Consider the following 24,524-nt stretch of genomic DNA (forward strand, 5'->3'; position numbering starts at 1 on the left):
TGAAAAATGGCCTGAACAGAGATTTTTAGTAATGATTTGTGAAATTGTTTCAGAGATTGTTCCTGAAGTGCCTATTCCAGAACCTATTTTTGATTATAGTAACTACTCATCGCTTGGGAAGTTGTTGAATGTTACTAGAATTGTTTATAATTTCATTATGTGTGTTAAATCTGGTATTAGATTAGTCGATCCTCTTGTGTATTGGATCAGATATGTTCAAGATACACATTATCCCAGAATTTGTGCCTTCCTTAGGAAGGAATTGAACGGTCTTGAGCAGGATAAACTGCAATTTATTAAAGATATAGGTCTTTACTATGATGAGTCTACTGGTCTTATTCATAGTCGTGGTAGACTACACCATTCTAATTTAGACCAGAGTACCAAATTTCCTATCTTAATACCTTCCAAGAGTCATTTAGCTAATCTCTTAATTGGTTTTGCTCATGAAAAATGTCTGCATGGTGGAGTTAAAGAAACTTTGTCCTATCTTCGCAGACAATATTGGATACCAAAGGTGATATCAACCATTAAGAAGTTCTTAAGACATTGTGTAAATTGTAAGAGAGTTGAAGGTAGGAGATTTGATTACCCTGGTCCTCCTCCACTTCCAGCTGTAAGAGTTCAATTTACGCGGCCATTTTTTCATACTGGCATTGATTTTTCAGGTCCCATTACCATAACCAAAACTGAAGATGGTAAACCTCATAAATATTATATAGTACTTTTTACATGTACTGCATCAAGACTAGTTCATTTAGAGTTAGCATGTAACATGAGTGCATTAACGTTCATTAATATTTTTAGACGATTTTGTGCTATCTATTCTGCCCCTGTCACTGTGATTTCTGACAATGGTAGTAATTTCTTGGCCAGTGCCAAATTTTTTGATCAATTGTTGATGCAAAGAGATGTAAAGGAATATATGGCTGTTAATCATATACAATGGAGGTTCATTGCACCCCGTGCTCCTTGGCAGGGGGGATTCTATGAACTGTTTAAAAAAGGTGCTGTTCAAGAAAAGAGTTAATGCAGATGAATTAGAAACTGTGTTGAAGGAAATTCAGTGTAAATTGAATAATCGTCCCTTAACTTACATAGATGCAGAAACTCCCATCGAACCTCTTGCCCCAATTCATTTATGGTGTGGTAGGATCATAAATCCTATGCCATCAGTAGAGCTAGATAGTCAAGAAGATCCAAACTTTTTGGATCATAGCGAATTCAATAAACGTTACAGCCAAGTGTCTGTTATTCTTAACCACTTTGAAAATATGTGGAGAAATGAATACTTAACTGCATTACGTGAGAAACATTACGGTGGCTCACAAGCATGTCAGGATAAAGCTCCACTTGTAGGGGACGTAGTTATTGTTGAACGGCCAGGTCCGCAACATGAGTGGCCTTTAGGTCGTATTGTTAAATTGTATCCAGATAAAGAAAACATCATAAGAGTAGTGGATGTTCTGTACAATGGATCTATAAGTAAGCGTACCATAGACAAATTGGTTCCTTTGGAAATCCACTCGCCACTTATAAACTCCACAATAGTGCAGGGTGAAGAATCACAACCTAACGTTAGTGGTGAAACCAAACAGATTCATGGAGATAGTGTGAGTGAAGTGCGTCCTTTAAGGAAAGCAGCTTTAAAAGCTGCCAAGCTCCGTCAATATCTTATTGATAATGATCAAATTTAAAGTTTTGAATTTATTTTGCTTGTTGGGAGTGTGTGTCGAATGTTCGACTCAACAGAATCAGTTCTGCTGTTAGTAGTCGTCTGATGACGTCACATGAAAGGTCTCCATTATTTTATTTCTTGTTCTTGATTTCCAGTATATTTAATATTTGAAATATAGATTTATTTCATTATTGGAGTTTGTTATTATTGTAACAATATAAGGATGTTCTTATTTCATTAAAATTATCAAGGTTTCCTTGAAAACATGTTCTTTTGTTGGAAGTTGTGTTCGGACATCGGAGTTCTGATTCGACTTCAACATTAATTGTATAGAGAATAACTGGTTATTTTAGATATTAATAATCCAGTTATTGTATCATTCTATTGTTATTAATTATCTTTTCCATCTAGAAATGTCCCCCCTGTTAACTACCTTACGTCCAAGTATTTATTTCATAATTGTATAAAACATACGAACATTGGCTTAAGGGTTAAGGTATGGCAGAAAATACGAACATTAGCTTAAGGGTTAAGGTATGGGAGAAATCCCGACAATTTTTTCGTCTTATTACAAACGTGCCCGAGAGAACATCTCGACTTATTTGGCACCTGTTTGTCGCCGGGTTTTTAGCAGTGAATACACTCCGAGTTTATTATATTATCGTTAGGGGATAGATGAGTATATGTGAGGGGCCTGTTGATATAGTCATCTATTCCAGTTGATAGCAAGCATAGTGTCCTCATCTGAGGATAGTTACATACCTCTAGTTGTGATGGCTTACATGCTCTAGAGGCCATTTATTTATTTCACAGTAGTGTGTTTTACGCTATATGGTGCGGTATTGTTGCCGAGCATTCAATATCATGTATGATCGTTTGATCTTGTGTTAGGTTAAACTAACCCACATTCTATGTCTTAGTAATGCATAGTTCATGTTAGTAGTCTAATAGGTTAGGCCTAGGAGTGTGGTTGTTAGACTAATACCCGTGCGACTATTATCGGCCCTAAGGGGGGCCACGGTAGGTTACCATCAATATTTTCATTTGCTGACCCATTGCAGTTCTTATATAAGACTAATATGTGAATTAAGTATATATTTATAGTATCAAGCTAATCAACCTTTCATTTTCAAAGTAACCTACAATTAATTCTCCATTTCATTACACTGTTATGTATTGCTTTGATTTTCCCTTTGAGGACTGTAATGGGTGGGATTTCTTTCTATTTTGTCAATATGTAATATATGCCAAATTTATATAAGTTTGATTTGCATGATGCTTTGTGGTATGTTTTGTTGTTTCAGGAGCGATTACTTAACTGGGTTTCTTCCTGAAGGATAATTGCGGATATATTTACTCCCATTATGACATGTGAAAATTATTCGATTGATCTTCTCAGCATTGTGAGGTATGTGAAAGAGACACTTGTTGATTTGCCTCACCCCCATTTACTAGTTGCCTAATGGAAATGTTATACTCCATCTTATCCGAGTAACATTAATTCTTTTTATTTTATTGTGTAGTTGAATTATCCAACTTTCCTCCACAGTAAGATTAAAAATGGTCCTTCGAACCGGATAATATAGTTGGTTCCTTAACGTTTTTTGCAACCCCTTCTATTATTGGCAATCATCATGTCACTTTCACATACTTCAATATTATATATATATATATTTTTTCTTTGAATTTGTGATTAACCTAACCTAATTCTGGTTAGATATTTATTATATGTTATTGTGCAAAAGTTGCTATAGATATAACAATGGAGGCTGAATACAGGTCACTGACCAGTTTGCGTGGTCATATCACGCGAGGTCTAAATTATATGACCGATGCCCTAACCAGTGATGCAGGAGTTCGCTATTTAGAACTTCAAAGTGCTTCTTTAGAGAAAAGGTGGAACAGTTACGAATCTCGATGGGACATATTTGTTGATAAATATATTGATGAAAGTGGTCATGATGAGAGGGAGGCTAGACATATTGACCTCCAAGATAAATATCATGAAATTCAACTTAAGCTGTCATTGTATATGAAACAATTTTCCCCAATCTCTCAAAGTAATCCGCATGGTAGTACTAATTCTATGATTAAGGTAAAGTTGCCTGAAATAAAATTGAAAGAGTTTTCAGGAGACCCTCTAGACTGGACTAGATTTTGGAATCAATTTAGTATATCTATTCATTTAAAGAAAGACATAGATGATGTTACTAAATATGTATATCTAACCCAATGTATTAAGGGCAATGCTCAAAAGCTACTTGCAGGTTTTAAGGGTGAAGCTTCTGATTATGGTGATGCCATTAAGGCGCTAACTGAAATGTATGGGGATCCAAAGAAGATAAGGCGAACTTTACTTAGGTCTTTGATTAATTTAGGGAAGCCTAAATATGTTAGAAGTGAAATATTTGATTTTAAGGTTGATTTGGAGAACTTGCTCATGCAAATAGGTCATGATTCTGAGATTGATGTGTCGTCAAATGAGATGATATTGAGGGAACTTATTGTGTTAAAACTACCAAAAGAGGTAGAAGATTTTATGTTTGGTCTTTATAAAACCATGTACTTTAGTGTAAGTCAGATAAAGGAAGGTCTTCAACACTTATTAAATTTTATGGAACAAGAAAATAAAGGGAGTGCTAATAAGGGAACACCAGAAGTCAATAAAATTCGTTTCCAGTCACCAGCAAAACCTTCATCTCCATTTAAGGGTTCAAATACTGTAGGTACTTACACTACACTTAGTAATTATTCTTGCATATATTGTAAGGGAAAACATAGACCCTTTGACTGTACGATTTATAGCTCTCTAAATGCTAGGAGGGAAAGGTTGAAGGTATTGAATCGATGTATTAAATGTACTAAGGTACATCAGTCAACTGAGTGTGCCACCATTCTTAATATGTGTCCTCATTGTAGAAGAGGAAAACATCATTCGTTCCTTTGTATTAGTTCTCCAGGTTCAGTTGGTACTCCAAATATTGGTAAGTCCACAGTAACTAGCAAGGATATTAACAGTGATAAATTGAATGGTGACCCTATAAAAACGAATCAAGTGATGTCTATAATTAATAAACAGTCTTCTCATCAAAACTATAGTGTAGCTCTTCCTACTGCAATGGTAACTGTTAGATCAGAAGATGGTCAGTTAATCTCAGTCAGGTGCCTCTTTGATAGTGGAAGTCAACGTTCCTTCATTCATAAAGATTTGGCCAATAAGTTAAGCCTCAGAACAGTTTCTACTGTAAATATGATTTTGAATAGTTTTGATGGTATGGGTGATTCCAGGGATTATGAGATTGTTAACCCTGTAGTTTCTTTGGGAAGTAGGAAAAAGAGAGTAACATTGGTTGTTGTGAAGGATATGCCTGAACCGATAATAACTCCTGGCCTTTGTGACACGTTGAGAGATCTTGATAAGATAGGTTATCATCTTGCAGATAGAGATATAAAATCAGATAAAATTGACAATATAAAAATGCTTATAGGTGCAGATTTCCTGGGAAATTATTTATCAGGTATGAGACAAGTGAATAATGTAGATTTACTTGAATCTCCAGGTGGCTATTTAATTTATGGCCTCATTCCACATAGAGGTACGGATCATATTCATTGTAATAGTGCCCTTGTTGCTAGAGTGAGTGTCGAGTTAGGAGAAAATGCTCCATTGTTGGTTGATCCTCGCACAATAAGCTCTGCCGTGGTTGATGATACTCTTCCTGTGCATAAATTGTGGGATCTTGATGTAGTTGGAATCATTCCTTCACAAGTTTCGCCAAGTGATGTAGAAACTATTTCAAAATATGAAACTACTGTTTTGCATAGAAATGGAAGATACTGGGTGGAATTACCATTCAAGCATAATCATCCTTTTCTCCCAACTAATTATAGTGTAGCATTAGGTCAAATGTATAATCAACTAAAAAGGTTCCAGCATCAACCAGATCATTTGAAATGTTATGATAACATAATCAAGGAACAATTAAAGTTGGATTTTATTGAGGAGGTTGAAAATCCTGTAATAAGTCCTAACACCCACTATCTTCCACATCATGCAGTCAGAAAGAACTCCTCCACTACACCCCTTAGAGTGGTGTATAATTGTAGTGCAAAGCCAAGTAAATCCTCTGCATCATTGAATGATTGTCTCATGACCGGTCCGTCATTAACGGAGAAATTATTTGATTTGTTAGTCAGGTTTAGAATGAATAAATTTGCCTGCATAGCTGATATTGAGAAGGCCTTTCTGCAGATTGGATTGCAACAGCATCACAGAGATTTTACTAGATTTTTGTGGTTAGAAGATCCATTTGACAAAAATAGTAGAGTAAAAACATATAGGTTTAAATCGGTTCTCTTTGGTGCTACTTGCAGCCCTTTTTTATTGCAGATGACCTTACAGTATCATTTTCAAAGATCACATTCACCCTATTCAGGTGTTCTATTATCTAGTTTTTATGTGGATAATTTTCAGCACAATGCTGATAATGAACAGCAGTTGGTGGAATTATATGATGTGGCCAATGCTGAAATGATTAAGGCTGGAATGAATCTGAGACAATGGAACAGTAATTCAAAATTACTTAAGGATCATATAAGCCAGAGTACAGAGGAGTCATTGGAATTTCCACTTGTGGACAAAATATTAGGTTTGAATTGGGAACTTTCAAGTGATTCATTATTTGTAAATCTGTGTAAATTTGAAACATTACAGTATGTTACGAAGAGACAATTACTGTCTCTTGTATCTTCTTGTTTTGACCCTTTGGGTATGTGTGTGCCTATTTTGATTAAAGGGAAGATATTAATTCAAGAAGCATGGAAAGAAAATATTGGTTGGGATGTAAAATTACCACCCTCATTTCTTGACAGATGGAATACTTTGGCTTGTGAATTATCAGAGCTCCCAACCTTCAAATTTCCTAGATGTATCTGTTGGATGGGAGACTCTTATAGACTTCATGTTTTTGTAGATGCCAGTACTACTGCCTATGGTGCAGTTTGTTATCTCAGTAATAACAATCAATCTAATTTTGTAGCTAGCAAGGCCAGAGTAACCCCACTGAAAACTCGTACTATACCTCAGTTAGAAATAACGGCATTACAGCTAGGTACTCAATTTGCATGCTGTATCAGAGACCTTTTTCATCATTTCTTTATTGAAGAAGTCATAATTTGGTCAGACTCAGAAGTTGCTCTCCAATGGCTTAAAAATAATAAATGTAAAATTACCTACGTTCAAAATAGAGTAGCTCAAATAAAGGAAATAGGATCCTCTTTCAAGTTTTTATATGTATCCACCAAAGAGAACCCTGCAGATCTCCTAACAAGGGGTATTAGTATTACTCAGTTTCGTAAGTCTCGTTTATGGACCCATGGACCTTCATGGTTATCCTGTCCTGAAAAATGGCCTGAACAGAGATTTTTAGTAATGATTTGTGAAATTGTTTCAGAGATTGTTCCTGAAGTGCCTATTCCAGAACCTATTTTTGATTATAGTAACTACTCATCGCTTGGGAAGTTGTTGAATGTTACTAGAATTGTTTATAATTTCATTATGTGTGTTAAATCTGGTATTAGATTAGTCGATCCTCTTGTGTATTGGATCAGATATGTTCAAGATACACATTATCCCAGAATTTGTGCCTTCCTTAGGAAGGAATTGAACGGTCTTGAGCAGGATAAACTGCAATTTATTAAAGATATAGGTCTTTACTATGATGAGTCTACTGGTCTTATTCATAGTCGTGGTAGACTACACCATTCTAATTTAGACCAGAGTACCAAATTTCCTATCTTAATACCTTCCAAGAGTCATTTAGCTAATCTCTTAATTGGTTTTGCTCATGAAAAATGTCTGCATGGTGGAGTTAAAGAAACTTTGTCCTATCTTCGCAGACAATATTGGATACCAAAGGTGATATCAACCATTAAGAAGTTCTTAAGACATTGTGTAAATTGTAAGAGAGTTGAAGGTAGGAGATTTGATTACCCTGGTCCTCCTCCACTTCCAGCTGTAAGAGTTCAATTTACGCGGCCATTTTTTCATACTGGCATTGATTTTTCAGGTCCCATTACCATAACCAAAACTGAAGATGGTAAACCTCATAAATATTATATAGTACTTTTTACATGTACTGCATCAAGACTAGTTCATTTAGAGTTAGCATGTAACATGAGTGCATTAACGTTCATTAATATTTTTAGACGATTTTGTGCTATCTATTCTGCCCCTGTCACTGTGATTTCTGACAATGGTAGTAATTTCTTGGCCAGTGCCAAATTTTTTGATCAATTGTTGATGCAAAGAGATGTAAAGGAATATATGGCTGTTAATCATATACAATGGAGGTTCATTGCACCCCGTGCTCCTTGGCAGGGGGGATTCTATGAACTGTTTAAAAAAGGTGCTGTTCAAGAAAAGAGTTAATGCAGATGAATTAGAAACTGTGTTGAAGGAAATTCAGTGTAAATTGAATAATCGTCCCTTAACTTACATAGATGCAGAAACTCCCATCGAACCTCTTGCCCCAATTCATTTATGGTGTGGTAGGATCATAAATCCTATGCCATCAGTAGAGCTAGATAGTCAAGAAGATCCAAACTTTTTGGATCATAGCGAATTCAATAAACGTTACAGCCAAGTGTCTGTTATTCTTAACCACTTTGAAAATATGTGGAGAAATGAATACTTAACTGCATTACGTGAGAAACATTACGGTGGCTCACAAGCATGTCAGGATAAAGCTCCACTTGTAGGGGACGTAGTTATTGTTGAACGGCCAGGTCCGCAACATGAGTGGCCTTTAGGTCGTATTGTTAAATTGTATCCAGATAAAGAAAACATCATAAGAGTAGTGGATGTTCTGTACAATGGATCTATAAGTAAGCGTACCATAGACAAATTGGTTCCTTTGGAAATCCACTCGCCACTTATAAACTCCACAATAGTGCAGGGTGAAGAATCACAACCTAACGTTAGTGGTGAAACCAAACAGATTCATGGAGATAGTGTGAGTGAAGTGCGTCCTTTAAGGAAAGCAGCTTTAAAAGCTGCCAAGCTCCGTCAATATCTTATTGATAATGATCAAATTTAAAGTTTTGAATTTATTTTGCTTGTTGGGAGTGTGTGTCGAATGTTCGACTCAACAGAATCAGTTCTGCTGTTAGTAGTCGTCTGATGACGTCACATGAAAGGTCTCCATTATTTTATTTCTTGTTCTTGATTTCCAGTATATTTAATATTTGAAATATAGATTTATTTCATTATTGGAGTTTGTTATTATTGTAACAATATAAGGATGTTCTTATTTCATTAAAATTATCAAGGTTTCCTTGAAAACATGTTCTTTTGTTGGAAGTTGTGTTCGGACATCGGAGTTCTGATTCGACTTCAACATTAATTGTATAGAGAATAACTGGTTATTTTAGATATTAATAATCCAGTTATTGTATCATTCTATTGTTATTAATTATCTTTTCCATCTAGAAATGTCCCCCCTGTTAACTACCTTACGTCCAAGTATTTATTTCATAATTGTATAAAACATACGAACATTGGCTTAAGGGTTAAGGTATGGCAGAAAATACGAACATTAGCTTAAGGGTTAAGGTATGGGAGAAATCCCGACAATTTTTTCGTCTTATTACAAACGTGCCCGAGAGAACATCTCGACTTATTTGGCACCTGTTTGTCGCCGGGTTTTTAGCAGTGAATACACTCCGAGTTTATTATATTATCGTTAGGGGATAGATGAGTATATGTGAGGGGCCTGTTGATATAGTCATCTATTCCAGTTGATAGCAAGCATAGTGTCCTCATCTGAGGATAGTTACATACCTCTAGTTGTGATGGCTTACATGCTCTAGAGGCCATTTATTTATTTCACAGTAGTGTGTTTTACGCTATATGGTGCGGTATTGTTGCCGAGCATTCAATATCATGTATGATCGTTTGATCTTGTGTTAGGTTAAACTAACCCACATTCTATGTCTTAGTAATGCATAGTTCATGTTAGTAGTCTAATAGGTTAGGCCTAGGAGTGTGGTTGTTAGACTAATACCCGTGCGACTATTATCGGCCCTAAGGGGGGCCACGGTAGGTTACCATCAATATTTTCATTTGCTGACCCATTGCAGTTCTTATATAAGACTAATATGTGAATTAAGTATATATTTATAGTATCAAGCTAATCAACCTTTCATTTTCAAAGTAACCTACAATTAATTCTCCATTTCATTACACTGTTATGTATTGCTTTGATTTTCCCTTTGAGGACTGTAATGGGTGGGATTTCTTTCTATTTTGTCAATATGTAATATATGCCAAATTTATATAAGTTTGATTTGCATGATGCTTTGTGGTATGTTTTGTTGTTTCAGGAGCGATTACTTAACTGGGTTTCTTCCTGAAGGATAATTGCGGATATATTTACTCCCATTATGACATGTGAAAATTATTCGATTGATCTTCTCAGCATTGTGAGGTATGTGAAAGAGACACTTGTTGATTTGCCTCACCCCCATTTACTAGTTGCCTAATGGAAATGTTATACTCCATCTTATCCGAGTAACATTAATTCTTTTTATTTTATTGTGTAGTTGAATTATCCAACTTTCCTCCACAGTAAGATTAAAAATGGTCCTTCGAACCGGATAATATAGTTGGTTCCTTAACGTTTTTTGCAACCCCTTCTATTATTGGCAATCATCATGTCACTTTCACATACTTCAATATTATATATATATATATTTTTTCTTTGAATTTGTGATTAACCTAACCTAATTCTGGTTAGATATTTATTATATGTTATTGTGCAAAAGTTGCTATAGATATAACAATGGAGGCTGAATACAGGTCACTGACCAGTTTGCGTGGTCATATCACGCGAGGTCTAAATTATATGACCGATGCCCTAACCAGTGATGCAGGAGTTCGCTATTTAGAACTTCAAAGTGCTTCTTTAGAGAAAAGGTGGAACAGTTACGAATCTCGATGGGACATATTTGTTGATAAATATATTGATGAAAGTGGTCATGATGAGAGGGAGGCTAGACATATTGACCTCCAAGATAAATATCATGAAATTCAACTTAAGCTGTCATTGTATATGAAACAATTTTCCCCAATCTCTCAAAGTAATCCGCATGGTAGTACTAATTCTATGATTAAGGTAAAGTTGCCTGAAATAAAATTGAAAGAGTTTTCAGGAGACCCTCTAGACTGGACTAGATTTTGGAATCAATTTAGTACATCTATTCATTTAAAGAAAGACATAGATGATGTTACTAAATATGTATATCTAACCCAATGTATTAAGGGCAATGCTCAAAAGCTACTTGCAGGTTTTAAGGGTGAAGCTTCTGATTATGGTGATGCCATTAAGGCGCTAACTGAAATGTATGGGGATCCAAAGAAGATAAGGCGAACTTTACTTAGGTCTTTGATTAATTTAGGGAAGCCTAAATATGTTAGAAGTGAAATATTTGATTTTAAGGTTGATTTGGAGAACTTGCTCATGCAAATAGGTCATGATTCTGAGATTGATGTGTCGTCAAATGAGATGATATTGAGGGAACTTATTGTGTTAAAACTACCAAAAGAGGTAGAAGATTTTATGTTTGGTCTTTATAAAACCATGTACTTTAGTGTAAGTCAGATAAAGGAAGGTCTTCAACACTTATTAAATTTTATGGAACAAGAAAATAAAGGGAGTGCTAATAAGGGAACACCAGAAGTCAATAAAATTCGTTTCCAGTCACCAGCAAAACCTTCATCTCCATTTAAGGGTTCAAATACTGTAGGTACTTACACTACACTTAGTAATTATTCTTGCATATATTGTAAGGGAAAACATAGACCCTTTGACTGTACGATTTATAGCTCTCTAAATGCTAGGAGGGAAAGGTTGAAGGTATTGAATCGATGTATTAAATGTACTAAGGTACATCAGTCAACTGAGTGTGCCACCATTCTTAATATGTGTCCTCATTGTAGAAGAGGAAAACATCATTCGTTCCTTTGTATTAGTTCTCCAGGTTCAGTTGGTACTCCAAATATTGGTAAGTCCACAGTAACTAGCAAGGATATTAACAGTGATAAATTGAATGGTGACCCTATAAAAACGAATCAAGTGATGTCTATAATTAATAAACAGTCTTCTCATCAAAACTATAGTGTAGCTCTTCCTACTGCAATGGTAACTGTTAGATCAGAAGATGGTCAGTTAATCTCAGTCAGGTGCCTCTTTGATAGTGGAAGTCAACGTTCCTTCATTCATAAAGATTTGGCCAATAAGTTAAGCCTCAGAACAGTTTCTACTGTAAATATGATTTTGAATAGTTTTGATGGTATGGGTGATTCCAGGGATTATGAGATTGTTAACCCTGTAGTTTCTTTGGGAAGTAGGAAAAAGAGAGTAACATTGGTTGTTGTGAAGGATATGCCTGAACCGATAATAACTCCTGGCCTTTGTGACACGATGAGAGATCTTGATAAGATAGGTTATCATCTTGCAGATAGAGATATAAAATCAGATAAAATTGACAATATAAAAGTGCTTATAGGTGCAGATTTCCTGGGAAATTATTTATCAGGTATGAGACAAGTGAATAATGTAGATTTACTTGAATCTCCAGGTGGCTATTTAATTTATGGCCTCATTCCACATAGAGGTACGGATCATATTCATTGTAATAGTGCCCTTGTTGCTAGAGTGAGTGTCGAGTTAGGAGAAAATGCTCCATTGTTGGTTGATCCTCGCACAATAAGCTCTGCCGTGGTTGATGATACTCTTCCTGTGCATAAATTGTGGGATCTTGATGTAGTTGGAATCATTCCTTCACAAGTTTCGCCAAGTGATGTAGAAACTATTTCAAAATATGAAACTACTGTTTTGCATAGAAATGGAAGATACTGGGTGGAATTACCATTCAAGCATAATCATCCTTTTCTCCCAACTAATTATAGTGTAGCATTAGGTCAAATGTATAATCAACTAAAAAGGTTCCAGCATCAACCAGATCATTTGAAATGTTATGATAACATAATCAAGGAACAATTAAAGTTGGATTTTATTGAGGAGGTTGAAAATCCTGTAATAAGTCCTAACACCCACTATCTTCCACATCATGCAGTCAGAAAGAACTCCTCCACTACACCCCTTAGAGTGGTGTATAATTGTAGTGCAAAGCCAAGTAAATCCTCTGCATCATTGAATGATTGTCTCATGACCGGTCCGTCATTAACGGAGAAATTATTTGATTTGTTAGTCAGGTTTAGAATGAATAAATTTGCCTGCATAGCTGATATTGAGAAGGCCTTTCTGCAGATTGGATTGCAACAGCATCACAGAGATTTTACTAGATTTTTGTGGTTAGAAGATCCATTTGACAAAAATAGTAGAGTAAAAACATATAGGTTTAAATCGGTTCTCTTTGGTGCTACTTGCAGCCCTTTTTTATTGCATATGACCTTACAGTATCATTTTCAAAGATCACATTCACCCTATTCAGGTGTTCTATTATCTAGTTTTTATGTGGATAATTTTCAGCACAATGCTGATAATGAACAGCAGTTGGTGGAATTATATGATGTGGCCAATGCTGAAATGATTAAGGCTGGAATGAATCTGAGACAATGGAACAGTAATTCAAAATTACTTAAGGATCATATAAGCCAGAGTACAGAGGAGTCATTGGAATTTCCACTTGTGGACAAAATATTAGGTTTGAATTGGGAACTTTCAAGTGATTCATTATTTGTAAATCTGTGTAAATTTGAAACATTACAGTATGTTACGAAGAGACAATTACTGTCTCTTGTATCTTCTTGTTTTGACCCTTTGGGTATGTGTGTGCCTATTTTGATTAAAGGGAAGATATTAATTCAAGAAGCATGGAAAGAAAATATTGGTTGGGATGTAAAATTACCACCCTCATTTCTTGACAGATGGAATACTTTGGCTTGTGAATTATCAGAGCTCCCAACCTTCAAATTTCCTAGATGTATCTGTTGGATGGGAGACTCTTATAGACTTCATGTTTTTGTAGATGCCAGTACTACTGCCTATGGTGCAGTTTGTTATCTCAGTAATAACAATCAATCTAATTTTGTAGCTAGCAAGGCCAGAGTAACCCCACTGAAAACTCGTACTATACCTCAGTTAGAAATAACGGCATTACAGCTAGGTACTCAATTTGCATGCTGTATCAGAGACCTTTTTCATCATTTCTTTATTGAAGAAGTCATAATTTGGTCAGACTCAGAAGTTGCTCTCCAATGGCTTAAAAATAATAAATGTAAAATTACCTACGTTCAAAATAGAGTAGCTCAAATAAAGGAAATAGGATCCTCTTTCAAGTTTTTATATGTATCCACCAAAGAGAACCCTGCAGATCTCCTAACAAGGGGTATTAGTATTACTCAGTTTCGTAAGTCTCGTTTATGGACCCATGGACCTTCATGGTTATCCTGTACTGAAAAATGGCCTGAACAGAGATTTTTAGTAATGATTTGTGAAATTGTTTCAGAGATTGTTCCTGAAGTGCCTATTCCAGAACCTATTTTTGATTATAGTAACTACTCATCGCTTGGGAAGTTGTTGAATGTTACTAGAATTGTTTATAATTTCATTATGTGTGTTAAATCTGGTATTAGATTAGTCGATCCTCTTGTGTATTGGATCAGATATGTTCAAGATACACATTATCCCAGAATTTGTGCCTTCCTTAGGAAGGAATTGAACGGTCTTGAGCAGGATAAACTGCAATTTATTAAAGATATAGGTCTTTACTATGATGAGTCTACTGGTCTTATTCATAGTCGTGGTAGACTACACCATTCTAATTTAGACCAGAGTACCAAATTTCCTATCTTAATACCTTCCAAGAGTCATTTAGCTAATCTCTTAATTGGTTTTGCTCATGAAAAATGTCTGCATGGTGGAGTTAAAGAAACTTTGTCCTATCTTCGCAGACAATATTGGATACCAAAGGTGATATCAACCATTAAGAAGTTCTTAAGACATTGTGTAAATTGTAAGAGAGTTGAAGGTAGGAGATTTGATTACCCTGGTCCTCCTCCACTTCCAGCTGTAAGAGTTCAATTTACGCGGCCATTTTTTCATACTGGCATTGATTTTTCAGGTCCCATTACCATAACCAAAACTGAAGATGGTAAACCTCATAAATATTATATAGTACTTTTTACATGTACTGCATCAAGACTAGTTCATTTAGAGTTAGCATGTAACATGAGTGCATTAACGTTCATTAATATTTTTAGACGATTTTGTGCTATCTATTCTGCCCCTGTCACTGTGATTTCTGACAATGGTAGTAATTTCTTGGCCAGTGCCAAATTTTTTGATCAATTGTTGATGCAAAGAGATGTAAAGGAATATATGGCTGTTAATCATATACAATGGAGGTTCATTGCACCCCGTGCTCCTTGGCAGGGGGGATTCTATGAACTGTTTAAAAAAGGTGCTGTTCAAGAAAAGAGTTAATGCAGATGAATTAGAAACTGTGTTGAAGGAAATTCAGTGTAAATTGAATAATCGTCCCTTAACTTACATAGATGCAGAAACTCCCATCGAACCTCTTGCCCCAATTCATTTATGGTGTGGTAGGATCATAAATCCTATGCCATCAGTAGAGCTAGATAGTCAAGAAGATCCAAACTTTTTGGATCATAGCGAATTCAATAAACGTTACAGCCAAGTGTCTGTTATTCTTAACCACTTTGAAAATATGTGGAGAAATGAATACTTAACTGCATTACGTGAGAAACATTACGGTGGCTCACAAGCATGTCAGGATAAAGCTCCACTTGTAGGGGACGTAGTTATTGTTGAACGGCCAGGTCCGCAACATGAGTGGCCTTTAGGTCGTATTGTTAAATTGTATCCAGATAAAGAAAACATCATAAGAGTAGTGGATGTTCTGTACAATGGATCTATAAGTAAGCGTACCATAGACAAATTGGTTCCTTTGGAAATCCACTCGCCACTTATAAACTCCACAATAGTGCAGGGTGAAGAATCACAACCTAACGTTAGTGGTGAAACCAAACAGATTCATGGAGATAGTGTGAGTGAAGTGCGTCCTTTAAGGAAAGCAGCTTTAAAAGCTGCCAAGCTCCGTCAATATCTTATTGATAATGATCAAATTTAAAGTTTTGAATTTATTTTGCTTGTTGGGAGTGTGTGTCGAATGTTCGACTCAACAGAATCAGTTCTGCTGTTAGTAGTCGTCTGATGACGTCACATGAAAGGTCTCCATTATTTTATTTCTTGTTCTTGATTTCCAGTATATTTAATATTTGAAATATAGATTTATTTCATTATTGGAGTTTGTTATTATTGTAACAATATAAGGATGTTCTTATTTCATTAAAATTATCAAGGTTTCCTTGAAAACATGTTCTTTTGTTGGAAGTTGTGTTCGGACATCGGAGTTCTGATTCGACTTCAACATTAATTGTATAGAGAATAACTGGTTATTTTAGATATTAATAATCCAGTTATTGTATCATTCTATTGTTATTAATTATCTTTTCCATCTAGAAATGTCCCCCCTGTTAACTACCTTACGTCCAAGTATTTATTTCATAATTGTATAAAACATACGAACATTGGCTTAAGGGTTAAGGTATGGCAGAAAATACGAACATTAGCTTAAGGGTTAAGGTATGGGAGAAATCCCGACAATTTTTTCGTCTTATTACAAACGTGCCCGAGAGAACATCTCGACTTATTTGGCACCTGTTTGTCGCCGGGTTTTTAGCAGTGAATACACTCCGAGTTTATTATATTATCGTTAGGGGATAGATGAGTATATGTGAGGGGCCTGTTGATATAGTCATCTATTCCAGTTGATAGCAAGCATAGTGTCCTCATCTGAGGATAGTTACATACCTCTAGTTGTGATGGCTTACATGCTCTAGAGGCCATTTATTTATTTCACAGTAGTGTGTTTTACGCTATATGGTGCGGTATTGTTGCCGAGCATTCAATATCATGTATGATCGTTTGATCTTGTGTTAGGTTAAACTAACCCACATTCTATGTCTTAGTAATGCATAGTTCATGTTAGTAGTCTAATAGGTTAGGCCTAGGAGTGTGGTTGTTAGACTAATACCCGTGCGACTATTATCGGCCCTAAGGGGGGCCACGGTAGGTTACCATCAATATTTTCATTTGCTGACCCATTGCAGTTCTTATATAAGACTAATATGTGAATTAAGTATATATTTATAGTATCAAGCTAATCAACCTTTCATTTTCAAAGTAACCTACAATTAATTCTCCATTTCATTACACTGTTATGTATTGCTTTGATTTTCCCTTTGAGGACTGTAATGGGTGGGATTTCTTTCTATTTTGTCAATATGTAATATATGCCAAATTTATATAAGTTTGATTTGCATGATGCTTTGTGGTATGTTTTGTTGTTTCAGGAGCGATTACTTAACTGGGTTTCTTCCTGAAGGATAATTGCGGATATATTTACTCCCATTATGACATGTGAAAATTATTCGATTGATCTTCTCAGCATTGTGAGGTATGTGAAAGAGACACTTGTTGATTTGCCTCACCCCCATTTACTAGTTGCCTAATGGAAATGTTATACTCCATCTTATCCGAGTAACATTAATTCTTTTTATTTTATTGTGTAGTTGAATTATCCAACTTTCCTCCACAGTAAGATTAAAAATGGTCCTTCGAACCGGATAATATAGTTGGTTCCTTAACGTTTTTTGCAACCCCTTCTATTATTGGCAATCATCATGTCACTTTCACATACTTCAATATTATATATATATATATATTTTCTTTGAATTTGTGATTAACCTAACCTAATTCTGGTTAGATATTTATTATATGTTATTGTGCAAAAGTTGCTATAGATATAACAATGGAGGCTGAATACAGGTCACTGACCAGTTTGCGTGGTCATATCACGCGAGGTCTAAATTATATGACCGATGCCCTAACCAGTGATGCAGGAGTTCGTTATTTAGAACTTCAAAGTGCTTCTTTAGAGAAAAGGTGGAACAGTTACGAATCTCGATGGGACATATTTGTTGATAAATATATTGATGAAAGTGGTCATGATGAGAGGGAGGCTAGACATATTGACCTCCAAGATAAATATCATGAAATTCAACTTAAGCTGTCATTGTATATGAAACAATTTTCCCCAATCTCTCAAAGTAATCCGCATGGTAGTACTAATTCTATGATTAAGGTAAAGTTGCCTGAAATAAAATTGAAAGAGTTTTCAGGAGACCCTCTAGACTGGACTAGATTTTGGAATCAATTTAGTACATCTATTCATTTAAAGAAAGACATAGATGATGTTACTAAATATGTATATCTAACCCAATGTATTAAGGGCAATGCTCAAAAGCTACTTGCAGGTTTTAAGGGTGAAGCTTCTGATTATGGTGATGCCATTAAGGCGCTAACTGAAATGTATGGGGATCCAAAGAAGATAAGGCGAACTTTACTTAGGTCTTTGATTAATTTAGGGAAGCCTAAATATGTTAGAAGTGAAATATTTGATTTTAAGGTTGATTTGGAGAACTTGCTCATGCAAATAGGTCATGATTCTGAGATTGATGTGTCGTCAAATGAGATGATATTGAGGGAACTTATTGTGTTAAAACTACCAAAAGAGGTAGAAGATTTTATGTTTGGTCTTTATAAAACCATGTACTTTAGTGTGAGTCAGATAAAGGAAGGTCTTCAACACTTATTAAATTTTATGGAACAAGAAAATAAAGGGAGTGCTAATAAGGGAACACCAGAAGTCAATAAAATTCGTTTCCAGTCACCAGCAAAACCTTCATCTCCATTTAAGGGTTCAAATACTGTAGGTACTTACACTACACTTAGTAATTATTCTTGCATATATTGTAAGGGAAAACATAGACCCTTTGACTGTACGATTTATAGCTCTCTAAATGCTAGGAGGGAAAGGTTGAAGGTATTGAATCGATGTATTAAATGTACTAAGGTACATCAGTCAACTGAGTGTGCCACCATTCTTAATATGTGTCCTCATTGTAGAAGAGGAAAACATCATTCGTTCCTTTGTATTAGTTCTCCAGGTTCAGTTGGTACTCCAAATATTGGTAAGTCCACAGTAACTAGCAAGGATATTAACAGTGATAAATTGAATGGTGACCCTATAAAAACGAATCAAGTGATGTCTATAATTAATAAACAGTCTTCTCATCAAAACTATAGTGTAGCTCTTCCTACTGCAATGGTAACTGTTAGATCAGAAGATGGTCAGTTAATCTCAGTCAGGTGCCTCTTTGATAGTGGAAGTCAACGTTCCTTCATTCATAAAGATTTGGCCAATAAGTTAAGCCTCAGAACAGTTTCTACTGTAAATATGATTTTGAATAGTTTTGATGGTATGGGTGATTCCAGGGATTATGAGATTGTTAACCCTGTAGTTTCTTTGGGAAGTAGGAAAAAGAGAGTAACATTGGTTGTTGTGAAGGATATGCCTGAACCGATAATAACTCCTGGCCTTTGTGACACGATGAGAGATCTTGATAAGATAGGTTATCATCTTGCAGATAGAGATATAAAATCAGATAAAATTGACAATATAAAAATGCTTATAGGTGCAGATTTCCTGGGAAATTATTTATCAGGTATGAGACAAGTGAATAATGTAGATTTACTTGAATCTCCAGGTGGCTATTTATTTTATGGCCTCATTCCACATAGAGGTACGGATCATATTCATTGTAATAGTGCCCTTGTTGCTAGAGTGAGTGTCGAGTTAGGAGAAAATGCTCCATTGTTGGTTGATCCTCGCACAATAAGCTCTGCCGTGGTTGATGATACTCTTCCTGTGCATAAATTGTGGGATCTTGATGTAGTTGGAATCATTCCTTCACAAGTTTCGCCAAGTGATGTAGAAACTATTTCAAAATATGAAACTACTGTTTTGCATAGAAATGGAAGATACTGGGTGGAATTACCATTCAAGCATAATCATCCTTTTCTCCCAACTAATTATAGTGTAGCATTAGGTCAAATGTATAATCAACTAAAAAGGTTCCAGCATCAACCAGATCATTTGAAATGTTATGATAACATAATCAAGGAACAATTAAAGTTGGATTTTATTGAGGAGGTTGAAAATCCTGTAATAAGTCCTAACACCCACTATCTTCCACATCATGCAGTCAGAAAGAACTCCTCCACTACACCCCTTAGAGTGGTGTATAATTGTAGTGCAAAGCCAAGTAAATCCTCTGCATCATTGAATGATTGTCTCATGACCGGTCCGTCATTAACGGAGAAATTATTTGATTTGTTAGTCAGGTTTAGAATGAATAAATTTGCCTGCATAGCTGATATTGAGAAGGCCTTTCTGCAGATTGGATTGCAACAGCATCACAGAGATTTTACTAGATTTTTGTGGTTAGAAGATCCATTTGACAAAAATAGTAGAGTAAAAACATATAGGTTTAAATCGGTTCTCTTTGGTGCTACTTGCAGCCCTTTTTTATTGCAGATGACCTTACAGTATCATTTTCAAAGATCACATTCACCCTATTCAGGTGTTCTATTATCTAGTTTTTATGTGGATAATTTTCAGCACAATGCTGATAATGAACAGCAGTTGGTGGAATTATATGATGTGGCCAATGCTGAAATGATTAAGGCTGGAATGAATCTGAGACAATGGAACAGTAATTCAAAATTACTTAAGGATCATATAAGCCAGAGTACAGAGGAGTCATTGGAATTTCCACTTGTGGACAAAATATTAGGTTTGAATTGGGAACTTTCAAGTGATTCATTATTTGTAAATCTGTGTAAATTTGAAACATTACAGTATGTTACGAAGAGACAATTACTGTCTCTTGTATCTTCTTGTTTTGACCCTTTGGGTATGTGTGTGCCTATTTTGATTAAAGGGAAGATATTAATTCAAGAAGCATGGAAAGAAAATATTGGTTGGGATGTAAAATTACCACCCTCATTTCTTGACAGATGGAATACTTTGGCTTGTGAATTATCAGAGCTCCCAACCTTCAAATTTCCTAGATGTATCTGTTGGATGGGAGACTCTTATAGACTTCATGTTTTTGTAGATGCCAGTACTACTGCCAATGGTGCAGTTTGTTATCTCAGTAATAACAATCAATCTAATTTTGTAGCTAGCAAGGCCAGAGTAACCCCACTGAAAACTCGTACTATACCTCAGTTAGAAATAACGGCATTACAGCTAGGTACTCAATTTGCATGCTGTATCAGAGACCTTTTTCATCATTTCTTTATTGAAGAAGTCATAATTTGGTCAGACTCAGAAGTTGCTCTCCAATGGCTTAAAAATAATAAATGTAAAATTACCTACGTTCAAAATAGAGTAGCTCAAATAAAGGAAATAGGATCCTCTTTCAAGTTTTTATATGTATCCACCAAAGAGAACCCTGCAGATCTCCTAACAAGGGGTATTAGTATTACTCAGTTTCGTAAGTCTCGTTTATGGACCCATGGACCTTCATGGTTATCCTGTCCTGAAAAATGGCCTGAACAGAGATTTTTAGTAATGATTTGTGAAATTGTTTCAGAGATTGTTCCTGAAGTGCCTATTCCAGAACCTATTTTTGATTATAGTAACTACTCATCGCTTGGGAAGTTGTTGAATGTTACTAGAATTGTTTATAATTTCATTATGTGTGTTAAATCTGGTATTAGATTAGTCGATCCTCTTGTGTATTGGATCAGATATGTTCAAGATACACATTATCCCAGAATTTGTGCCTTCCTTAGGAAGGAATTGAACGGTCTTGAGCAGGATAAACTGCAATTTATTAAAGATATAGGTCTTTACTATGATGAGTCTACTGGTCTTATTCATAGTCGTGGTAGACTACACCATTCTAATTTAGACCAGAGTACCAAATTTCCTATCTTAATACCTTCCAAGAGTCATTTAGCTAATCTCTTAATTGGTTTTGCTCATGAAAAATGTCTGCATGGTGGAGTTAAAGAAACTTTGTCCTATCTTCGCAGACAATATTGGATACCAAAGGTGATATCAACCATTAAGAAGTTCTTAAGACATTGTGTAAATTGTAAGAGAGTTGAAGGTAGGAGATTTGATTACCCTGGTCCTCCTCCACTTCCAGCTGTAAGAGTTCAATTTACGCGGCCATTTTTTCATACTGGCATTGATTTTTCAGGTCCCATTACCATAACCAAAACTGAAGATGGTAAACCTCATAAATATTATATAGTACTTTTTACATGTACTGCATCAAGACTAGTTCATTAAGAGTTAGCATGTAACATGAGTGCATTAACGTTCATTAATATTTTTAGACGATTTTGTGCTATCTATTCTGCCCCTGTCACTGTGATTTCTGACAATGGTAGTAATTTCTTGGCCAGTGCCAAATTTTTTGATCAATTGTTGATGCAAAGAGATGTAAAGGAATATATGGCTGTTAATCATATACAATGGAGGTTCATTGCACCCCGTGCTCCTTGGCAGGGGGGATTCTATGAACTGTTTAAAAAAGGTGCTGTTCAAGAAAAGAGTTAATGCAGATGAATTAGAAACTGTGTTGAAGGAAATTCAGTGTAAATTGAATAATCGTCCCTTAACTTACATAGATGCAGAAACTCCCATCGAACCTCTTGCCCCAATTCATTTATGGTGTGGTAGGATCATAAATCCTATGCCATCAGTAGAGCTAGATAGTCAAGAAGATCCAAACTTTTTGGATCATAGCGAATTCAATAAACGTTACAGCCAAGTGTCTGTTATTCTTAACCACTTTGAAAATATGTGGAGAAATGAATACTTAACTGCATTACGTGAGAAACATTACGGTGGCTCACAAGCATGTCAGGATAAAGCTCCACTTGTAGGGGACGTAGTTATTGTTGAACGGCCAGGTCCGCAACATGAGTGGCCTTTAGGTCGTATTGTTAAATTGTATCCAGATAAAGAAAACATCATAAGAGTAGTGGATGTTCTGTACAATGGATCTATAAGTAAGCGTACCATAGACAAATTGGTTCCTTTGGAAATCCACTCGCCACTTATAAACTCCACAATAGTGCAGGGTGAAGAATCACAACCTAACGTTAGTGGTGAAACCAAACAGATTCATGGAGATAGTGTGAGTGAAGTGCTTCCTTTAAGGAAAGCAGCTTTAAAAGCTGCCAAGCTCCGTCAATATCTTATTGATAATGATCAAATTTAAAGTTTTGAATTTATTTTGCTTGTTGGGAGTGTGTGTCGAATGTTCGACTCAACAGAATCAGTTCTGCTGTTAGTAGTCGTCTGATGACGTCACATGAAAGGTCTCCATTATTTTATTTCTTGTTCTTGATTTCCAGTATATTTAATATTTGAAATATAGATTTATTTCATTATTGGAGTTTGTTATTATTGTAACAATATAAGGATGTTCTTATTTCATTAAAATTATCAAGGTTTCCTTGAAAACATGTTCTTTTGTTGGAAGTTGTGTTCGGACATCGGAGTTCTGATTCGACTTCAACATTAATTGTATAGAGAATAACTGGTTATTTTAGATATTAATAATCCAGTTATTGTATCATTCTATTGTTATTAATTATCTTTTCCATCTAGAAATGTCCCCCCTGTTAACTACCTTACGTCCAAGTATTTATTTCATAATTGTATAAAACATACGAACATTGGCTTAAGGGTTAAGGTATGGCAGAAAATACGAACATTAGCTTAAGGGTTAAGGTATGGGAGAAATCCCGACAATTTTTTCGTCTTATTACAAACGTGCCCGAGAGAACATCTCGACTTATTTGGCACCTGTTTGTCGTAGGGTTTTTAGCAGTGAATACACTCCGAGTTTATTATATTATCGTTAGGGGATAGATGAGTATATGTGAGGGGCCTGTTGATATAGTCATCTATTCCAGTTGATAGCAAGCATAGTGTCCTCATCTGAGGATAGTTACATACCTCTAGTTGTGATGGCTTACATGCTCTAGAGGCCATTTATTTATTTCACAGTAGTGTGTTTTACGCTATATGGTGCGGTATTGTTGCCGAGCATTCAATATCATGTATGATCGTTTGATCTTGTGTTAGGTTAAACTAACCCACATTCTATGTCTTAGTAATGCATAGTTCATGTTAGTAGTCTAATAGGTTAGGCCTAGGAGTGTGGTTGTTAGACTAATACCCGTGCGACTATTATCGGCCCTAAGGGGGGCCACGGTAGGTTACCATCAATATTTTCATTTGCTGACCCATTGCAGTTCTTATATAAGACTAATATGTGAATTAAGTATATATTTATAGTATCAAGCTAATCAACCTTTCATTTTCAAAGTAACCTACAATTAATTCTCCATTTCATTACACTGTTATGTATTGCTTTGATTTTCCCTTTGAGGACTGTAATGGGTGGGATTTCTTTCTATTTTGTCAATATGTAATATATGCCAAATTTATATAAGTTTGATTTGCATGATGCTTTGTGGTATGTTTTGTTGTTTCAGGAGCGATTACTTAACTGGGTTTCTTCCTGAAGGATAATTGCGGATATATTTACTCCCATTATGACATGTGAAAATTATTCGATTGATCTTCTCAGCATTGTGAGGTATGTGAAAGAGACACTTGTTGATTTGCCTCACCCCCATTTACTAGTTGCCTAATGGAAATGTTATACTCCATCTTATCCGAGTAACATTAATTCTTTTTATTTTATTGTGTAGTTGAATTATCCAACTTTCCTCCACAGTAAGATTAAAAATGGTCCTTCGAACCGGATAATATAGTTGGTTCCTTAACGTTTTTTGCAACC

At 35.5% G+C, this 24,524-nt stretch overlaps 5 protein-coding genes across 5 annotated transcripts; all 5 read left to right on the forward strand.

Annotated features, from left to right (window-relative positions):
* Positions 1–31: 31 nt before the first annotated feature.
* LOC137631436 (uncharacterized) lies at positions 32–1,030 on the forward strand. Its single transcript, XM_068363202.1, has one exon. The coding sequence runs from the start codon at positions 32–34 to the stop codon at positions 1,028–1,030; it is 999 nt and encodes a 332-aa protein (XP_068219303.1).
* A 2,410-nt stretch (positions 1,031–3,440) lies between these two features.
* Positions 3,441–8,108, forward strand: LOC137631437 (uncharacterized). The gene has a single exon (XM_068363203.1). The coding sequence runs from the start codon at positions 3,441–3,443 to the stop codon at positions 8,106–8,108; it is 4,668 nt and encodes a 1,555-aa protein (XP_068219304.1).
* Positions 8,109–10,518: 2,410 nt separating this feature from the next.
* On the forward strand, positions 10,519–15,186 carry LOC137631438 (uncharacterized). Its single transcript, XM_068363204.1, has one exon. The coding sequence runs from the start codon at positions 10,519–10,521 to the stop codon at positions 15,184–15,186; it is 4,668 nt and encodes a 1,555-aa protein (XP_068219305.1).
* A 2,410-nt stretch (positions 15,187–17,596) lies between these two features.
* On the forward strand, positions 17,597–21,994 carry LOC137631439 (uncharacterized). Its single transcript, XM_068363205.1, has one exon. The coding sequence runs from the start codon at positions 17,597–17,599 to the stop codon at positions 21,992–21,994; it is 4,398 nt and encodes a 1,465-aa protein (XP_068219306.1).
* Positions 21,995–22,223: 229 nt separating this feature from the next.
* On the forward strand, positions 22,224–22,931 carry LOC137631440 (uncharacterized). Its single transcript, XM_068363206.1, has one exon. The coding sequence runs from the start codon at positions 22,224–22,226 to the stop codon at positions 22,929–22,931; it is 708 nt and encodes a 235-aa protein (XP_068219307.1).
* The last annotated feature ends 1,593 nt before the right edge of the window (positions 22,932–24,524 follow it).

Source organism: Palaemon carinicauda, chromosome 39, assembly GCF_036898095.1.
Source record: "Palaemon carinicauda isolate YSFRI2023 chromosome 39, ASM3689809v2, whole genome shotgun sequence".
Lineage (NCBI taxonomy): Eukaryota > Metazoa > Arthropoda > Malacostraca > Decapoda > Palaemonidae > Palaemon > Palaemon carinicauda.

Excerpts from the sequence above, each read along its gene's own strand:
- LOC137631438 (XM_068363204.1), top strand. The coding sequence starts at position 10,519 with ATGGAGGCTGAATACAGGTCACTGACCAGTTTGCGTGGTCATATCACG.
- LOC137631436 (XM_068363202.1), top strand. The coding sequence starts at position 32 with ATGATTTGTGAAATTGTTTCAGAGATTGTTCCTGAAGTGCCTATTCCA.
- LOC137631437 (XM_068363203.1), top strand. The coding sequence starts at position 3,441 with ATGGAGGCTGAATACAGGTCACTGACCAGTTTGCGTGGTCATATCACG.
- LOC137631439 (XM_068363205.1), top strand. The coding sequence starts at position 17,597 with ATGGAGGCTGAATACAGGTCACTGACCAGTTTGCGTGGTCATATCACG.
- LOC137631440 (XM_068363206.1), top strand. The coding sequence starts at position 22,224 with ATGAACTGTTTAAAAAAGGTGCTGTTCAAGAAAAGAGTTAATGCAGAT.